This window comes from Eriocheir sinensis, chromosome 42, assembly GCF_024679095.1.
Source record: "Eriocheir sinensis breed Jianghai 21 chromosome 42, ASM2467909v1, whole genome shotgun sequence".
In the NCBI taxonomy this organism is placed as follows: domain Eukaryota; kingdom Metazoa; phylum Arthropoda; class Malacostraca; order Decapoda; family Varunidae; genus Eriocheir; species Eriocheir sinensis.
The window spans coordinates 3,921,452-3,929,364 of NC_066550.1; the positions used below are offsets into that span (position 1 = coordinate 3,921,452).

The following is a 7,913-nucleotide window of genomic DNA, read 5'->3' on the forward strand; positions in this document are numbered from 1 at the left end:
AACACAGCCTTGGCTGAACTCGCTCAGACCCTTCAGGCCCTAGTCCCAAGTCTATCAACAACGGCCATTCAGTCCGCCCCCACCCCCAGCGGCAGGCTCGGCCCACCCTGTCACCCCAACCCAAACAAACGCTGAATCACCTCGTGAAGAGGTACCACACCAGGACCAACACAGAGGTGCCAACAGAGCAAGCACTCGCTCCGGGCTGAGGAGCGAGGCAAAAGGAGCAACAAAAACTGGCCCCTAATATTCACAACCAAGTCATTCACACAACCTACCAATCAACTAAAAATACTACAGCACAATGTCCACCATTGGCACACCAAACGCATCAATCTAATAAACACGTTCACATGAGAACCCAGATGTAATCCTCATAAATAGCCATGGCCTCCCCAACACCCAGGCTCTAAAGATACCGGGTTATTCATGTTATCAGCGGAACAGAACAGGTGAACAACACGCTGGAGTGGCAATAGCAGTCGAAACAGGAACCCAGCACAAAATATATGACGACTTCCACTACTCCGACACCCTTTCTGTTAAATAAATGACTACCCTCGGGCCCATTATTATTGCCACTACTTACATCCCCCCACGAGAGGGCTGCATCATGTCTCCTGACTTCTATAAACTGCTACGCATACCTGAACCCATGTATTTCCTCTATAAACTGCTACGCATACCTGAACCCATGTATTTACTAGGCGACTTAAACGCACGCCACACCAGCCTTGGCCATTCCAACACAAATACAACTGAACGAAACATTATGAAAGTCATCACCACCTTCGGAGCCCAGCACATAGGTCCAAATTTCCCCACGTTTATAGGCCACTCAGCCCTCACCACGCCTGACGTGATTCTAACGAATGGGAAAACATGCCATAACACCCACAGCGGCCACCTCCCAGTACTATTCACCATCTTAACCACTCCCAATGTCGTACCCTATCCACAGCGGATGAACACAAAAAATGCTAATTGGGAGCAATATAAGAACATTATAGACTCAGAACTACCTGACCTACATCTAGAGGGAAAGAACACAGATGACATTGAAACCGCTGTCAACACCTGGTATACCGCTGTCAAAACTGCCCAAGCACAAGCAATACCCCTCACAAGGAACAAAACACTGTCATACCACCACAGCAACAAGAGATTACGGATGCTGGCTACGTTTTACCAACATCCTCCGATACGCCGGGCGGCACGGCTGGACGCATCATCTTTATCAACAAAGTAGAGTTCTCCAACGAACGCTACAAGATACGTGCAAAACAGCATACAACAGGCACTGGGAAAACACAATAAAAGGCCTCGCCGAGAAATACAAGGACCCAAAAGCCTTCTGGCAGGGAATAAAACGCCTGCAGGGCAACACACATCACCGCCCCATACACCTAGAAAAGGGAGGAGTCAAAATACAGGATGACGAGGGTATTGCCCAAGAGTTCAGAGAAACCTGGAAGTCAGTGTTCACAATAAGACCTGAAGACAACGCTCATTATGACCAAGACAATGAACGGGAAGTAAAGGCATGGCTCCAACAGGACCCAACAAGAACCAGGCCACACCATACGATTGATCTGCAACGCCTAACACAGACCCATCTGTTGACTATGGAAATAGGCACAGCCGAGCTCCGATCAACTATAAACAAAACGAAAAACACGTCGCCCGGAGAGAGCAAAATAGATAAACAACAAATCAGTATGTTACCCCCCCGGGGGCTGGCGTACCTACTCACCATATATAATACGATGTCAACAACAGGTTACTTCCCTCAACGATTCAAAGTAGCCACTCTCACCATGATTCCTAAACCAGGCAAACCATCCACGGATCCCAAGAACTACGGACCAATCTCACTCCTAGAAGTCCCTGGAAAAATCTTCGAAAGAATAATCAACCTACGACTCGGATGTCACCTGGAGGAAAATAACCTTTATAACCCGTCCCAGCCTGGCCTCAGGGCAGGGAGGAGCGCTACGTCAGCTATCTCCATCGCCAGCGAAAAAGTAGCACTCACTAAAGGACAAGGACTAAACTGCACTATTATCCAAGGCGACATCAGCAAAGCGTTTGATAAAGTCTGGCTACAGGGCCTGCAATACAAAATACTTCAACTCGGACTGCCAGAGCTAACGGAGAAACTGTTATGTAGCTTCCTTGATCAGCGCTCAGCTTCCATTCGAGTTAAGTCAGCAATATCCTCCCCGTTCCCCCTGCACAGCGGCGTGCCACAGGGCAGCGTGTTATCACCAACGCTCTTCATCACCTACACCTCTGACATGCCCCGGCCTGATAACAGAAGCTGTATGGATATATATTATGCTGACGACGCGACACAAAGTGACCTCCAACGGTACCCTAGACCACCATGACGCCCTGGTCGTGCGGGAGGCGAACAGACTCAACACATTTGAAAAAAAAATGGAAGATCAAAACAAACATAGACAAGTTCGCTGTGGTCGCACTCGGCAGGAAAAAAATTAAATGACATACAAATACAGGGCAACACCATCTCCACTAAAAACAATGCCAGATATTAGGCCACACAGTGACATCCACCGGCCTGATCGTTAAACATGTCAACGACAAAACCATGAAAGTTAAAACAGCCCTCACATCTCTAAACAGATTCTGGCACTTCACAGAGCGGCTCAAACTGTATCTGGTAAAGACTAAGATACTTCCTATACTAGACTACTCACCCACCCAGACACACATGGCTTACCACAACAATTTGTTACATCTTCAGAGGATGCAGAACAAAGCGCTGAGATTTGCCACCGGACAGACATACCTGTACACGGAAAACACAGCAGCGCAACACCGCAGACTCGAGTACAACTAGTCAGCACAAAGGCTACGGAGGCCGCCGGAAAGATATGGGAGAAACTAGACCAGCAAGACGACGTGAACTACACCCACGTCAAGGAGCTTGGCGGCAGCACGAACAGGTCCATCCCTGGTTTCCGCGCAGCTTGAAGTCACTTCGAGAACAACCGCCCACACATCACTTCACACAAGTGACGCCATAGCTTAGCTCTCTACACAAACACCAAACACACACACACACACACAGCACGCCGGGGGTATACAAATAAGGTGCCCGATAAACAATAACTACACCAGAACAACTAACGAACCTACACCATACAACTGTACGCTCCTACTGTCTTTCCTATTCCCCACCTGTACCTTCACCACTAACCCACTTCCTCCTCGTACTATACCCTTGATTTAAAAAAAAAGAGAGAGAGGAGAGAGGAGTGAGTGAGTGAGTGAGTGAGGGAGGGAGGGAGGGAGGGAGGGAGCGAGCGAGCGAGCGAGCAAGCAAGCGTGCGTGCGTGCGTGTGTGTGTGTGTGTGTGTGTGTGTGAGAGTGTGTGTGTGTGTGTGTGTGTGTGTGTGTGTGTGAGACACTGCCAGCGAGGCAGAGGAGGTGGGCGGAGTTTGAAAGCCAGCCGGCAAATCAGAGAGGAGCGCGGCGCGGGGCTGAAAATCTGTGCTACTTTTCGTGAATATGCGATCCGCATACCCATGATACTAGAGAACTTATTAACATACTCATTTTAGGTTTGATGGTGTTTGTAATATTTTATAATATTGTGAAAAGTAGTGTTTGTTTTTATTTTTATTTCTGGATCCCTAACCAAGACCGCCGAGCTGAAGTAAACACTCGCCATGACCACCTTCGCTCCTAGTTCTAGAGTTCATTGGTCCTCCGGTATTGTGTACTCTTTAATATCTAGAGAGTCGGGGACCATCCCGAGTTGTGGGACCACAGCCATCCACATTTATGTAAGTCTACGCTGGAGAAAGTTAGATGGATTGATCTATACATCATGGGTCTCCCTTCTCTTCAGCCATGACCGAATTCAGACTGGTCTTTTCTTATGCACTCGTTGAATAACGGCAGGTAATGCCGTCACAGCTGCACACTTAGCCTTAATGCGAAGCGTAGATGTAGTACGCGCCATGGCTGAGGCTTTGTTTACAATGTTGCTCATCGGGTATTACTTTCTCTGGCGCCTGACAGGCTGCAATGTGGCTCAGTCTCGAGGAAGCCTTTGTGAAACCTACTTTCTCATGTATGTTTGTCAGTATGCTGGCTGAATGGGCTAAAAGAGCCCACCAGAGACATTCGTTAAAAGAATTTCTCAGTGGTGGTGGCCAAAAGATCGGCTACACCGGCTGACATCAGGAGCCGTATGTTGAAGAAGAAGACTGCCGTACCTCTTGCATCGTGAAGGCAAAACGATAGTTTTAGGAAAGTCAAGGCACCGCGATCGGCCACGAAAATAAATGAAGTATCTGAGGTAGACCGACCTCTAAAACCTTCACCTAAGTAATGTACAATAATTGTTCTACTCATTGCAGAAGCTATTTATTTCCTTTGGTAAGAAAGTAGTCGTCGCACTGATTAACCCTTTTATGAACTGGGTATTAGGCAGTATTGTGAATCAAAGTAATCGAGCAGCATCAATAGGCACACCTAACATAACCCTAGCCGCTTGTAGGCGGTAATGTTATAATTGCATTTCGAAAAGAATCCTTATAACCAAAAACTAACTAAATATGAGTATTCTTTTTCTTGAGCAGAACATTGAATAAACAACAGAACAATAATATGAAAACGTTCATATTTTATACGACAACTTTGGGCCGAGGAAGCAGCGCACGCCATTTTGCGGGTACGAGCTACCATAAATAAACATATTTTTAATGCAAAAATCAAGTGATGTTACTTATTGTGACTTCGTGAGCTTTTATATTTCTCTATTTGTGTATATTTCATGGAGGCATAACTTACATTTACTAGTGACACGAATTTGTGACTTTATCTAGATAATCACACTAAAATTTCACTCGGAATCAGAAACCATCGAAATATTACCACTGTGTATGAATGAATACAAAGATAAGCACATACTTTGATTTAACTTCAGGATGTCTCTTGGATCATCTATAAATATAAACAAAAAAATCGGATAGGCTACTCTTTAGCCCACTACCGCCATTCGTGACACAAAAACAGTCCCTCCGCCAAGTTTGAACCTCACATCTGGCGATGTGGCGATGCAAATGTCCGACCACATTTTTGCCGATGATGCAGTAATGCTCAGAGTCGCTGGAGATACTGGTGGTGGCTCTCAAGGCGCTGCACGGGATAGCGGAGCCATTGAGATTTCAGGTCGCTTGGGTCAAGATCGAAGTAAAGGTGTTTGAACGTTTAATGGATGAAACAGCGTATTAAGAGATCTTGGAAAATTTCACATACTTGGTAGCAGAGGGCACAAGAATGGTGGTTCTCATTAAGAAGTCTTACGATCGATTGGCTGCACCCCTGGGGTGATGGACCCCCTCAGCACGAGAATATGGTGTTCTCGATACCTGTGCAAAATAACAGATATGAATCATCAGGTCGATTGTGTTCCCTGTCTTGTTGTATGGTTGAGAGACTTGAAAAGGCGAATTGATGCTTTTGGTAATAATTGCCTCCACAGTATTATGGAATATCACTGGAAAGACTGTGTGTCAAATCGGCGATTATTTCATAAATGTTATTCCATAAATGTTGGAGGCCACGACTACTGTAACCACCATTATTTCCTTGCCAGACGGAGGACTCGGGGCAGCTCGGGGCTCAGGTGCGGAAGGTGATGGTCGTGTTTAGTGGTGAAGAGGTGACGCAGTGGGAGTTTCTGAAGAAGGTAGCAGACGGTACATACGGCTTTATCGGTGGGTGGCGGTGTGTGTCTCGGTGTTGTTTGTTTGTGCATCCAGGTGTTGTTTCGTGCATCTGTTTTGTTATGAATCAATGCCATTTTTTTATTAGTATTTTATTCATTTTTCTAATATGTACATTTGTGTATTAATTTATGCTTCTGCATATTCATCAGTGTGTCTAATATCGTATTATCTGTTTAACTTAATGCATATTCATGTGTTAAACTTCAATTTATATTTTAGACATCATTGGGTGACTTTATACCATATACCACCAAACATCAGTTTTCTTTTTCTTTTTAAATACTAATATCACGATAAGCCGCAAAAAACTTGCACGATTAAATGAAATGTAATATGAATTGAGGTTAGGGACATTTGGTTACAATTAAACTTGTGTTTTAGCGGAAGAGTAAGACATGTGAAAATATATAAACGTCAGGATACCGAAAGATAAAAGAAAGTTGATACATTCTCACAATTTATGTTAAATCCCAGCATCAGAGCCAAGCAATCAAAGAGCTTGCAGTGCTATCAGACAAGGGAGTGGCAATAGAGATGCTGGGCATTGGTCGCGTCTCCTCATCGCTGGCTACAGCTCCCGTTCTCTCCTGTTCTGTCTGACAAACAAAGTTTTACATGGAACGATTTTTGCTTCTGAATCACAGACCCAACTATGTGCCTAGCGCTGGGCAGTACATGAATCATCTTTTCTTCTTATGCAAGAAAATTTGGCTTAATTTTACTTGCGTAATTCGAATATTTATGTATAGAACAGATTCGCTAATGATAGTCGAGTTTTCCTTCTCCTGAGAGTCATGTATCTTATGATAGCTGATCGGAATGGAGCCTTACCTTTTTTTCATTTTGCTTATGGTGAATACTAAATTTATGAATTCATGGCGTTCTCAACATTTTTTTCTGCATAAACACTTTAGCAACGATATGATTACTTTTCGGTATTAATTTTCGGTAGAACCACATCTCTCCTTTCTCACAAAAATCCTTAAAACCATAGAAAATCTCTCCAACGGACTTCTTCCCGTTGCATCAAGGACTTGTCACATCGTTTCTAATTTAGCTGCTGGAACATTAACCAATGGAATACAAATGTTACTTAGCCACTCGAGCACAACTGTAACCCGACGCCAATTTGAGGGGAAAAGTTTTTTTTTAAATTTATAATAAATAACTAACTAACTAAATATATATATATATATATATATATATATATATTATATATATATATTATATATATATAGTATATATATATATATATATAATATATATATATATATAATATATATATAATATATATATATATAATATATATATATATAATATATATATATATAATATATATATATATAATATATATATATAATATATATATATAATATATATATAATATATATATATAATATATATATAACTTTCAGACACGAGCTCAGCCATTGGAAGGTCTGGCCAGTACGAGAAGGTGGGAAAGCCGTGTCTCTTTCACATAGGCCGTAACCCCGTCAGGATGGACCTTGATGCCTTCGCTTACCCTAAAAACAGCCCAGTGAAGCAACAGTTTGATGAAGTGTGAGTATGAGTGTGTGTTTTTTGTTTTTTTACAACAAAGGAGGCAGCTCAAGGGCACACACACAAAAAAAGAAAACAATAATAAAAAAAAAAGCCCGCTACTCGCTGCTCCAAAAAGAGAAACAAAAGAGGTGGCCGAAAGCAAGATCAGATACGGGAGGAGAGATGTCCTGATACCTTCCTCGTGAAAGAGTTCAAGTCGTAGGCAGGAGGAAATACAGATGAAGGAAGATTGTTCCAGAGTTTACCAGCGTGAGGGATGAAAGAGTGAGGATGCTGGTTAACTCTTGCATAAGGGGTTTGGACAGTATAGGGATGAGCATGAGTAGAAAGTCGAGTGCAGCGGGGCCGCGGGAGGAGGGGAGGCATGCAGTTAGCAAGCTCAGAAGATCAGTCAGAGTAGAAATATCGATAGAAAATAGAAAGAGAGCCAACATTGCGGCGGAATTTAATAGGTAGAAGACTATCAGTATGAGGAGGAGAGCTGATGAGACGAAAAGCCTTAGCCTCCACTCTGTCCAGAAGAGCTGTGTGAGTGGACCCCCCACACACATGAGATGCGTACTCCATACGAGGGCGGACAAG

The 7,913-nt window shown here is 43.5% G+C and overlaps 1 protein-coding gene across 1 annotated transcript in view; it reads left to right on the top strand.

Annotated features, from left to right (window-relative positions):
• Positions 1 to 6,157, top strand: part of LOC127010194 (glutamate receptor 3-like) — an 80,169-nt gene extending 74,012 nt beyond the window's left edge. Inside the window, exons 9-10 of the mRNA XM_050884070.1 lie at positions 5,633 to 5,753; positions 6,147 to 6,157. Of these exons, the coding sequence (XP_050740027.1) occupies positions 5,633 to 5,753; positions 6,147 to 6,157 (132 nt within the window). The remainder of the gene's footprint in view (positions 1 to 5,632; positions 5,754 to 6,146) is intronic.
• Positions 6,158 to 7,913: the final 1,756 nt, after the last annotated feature.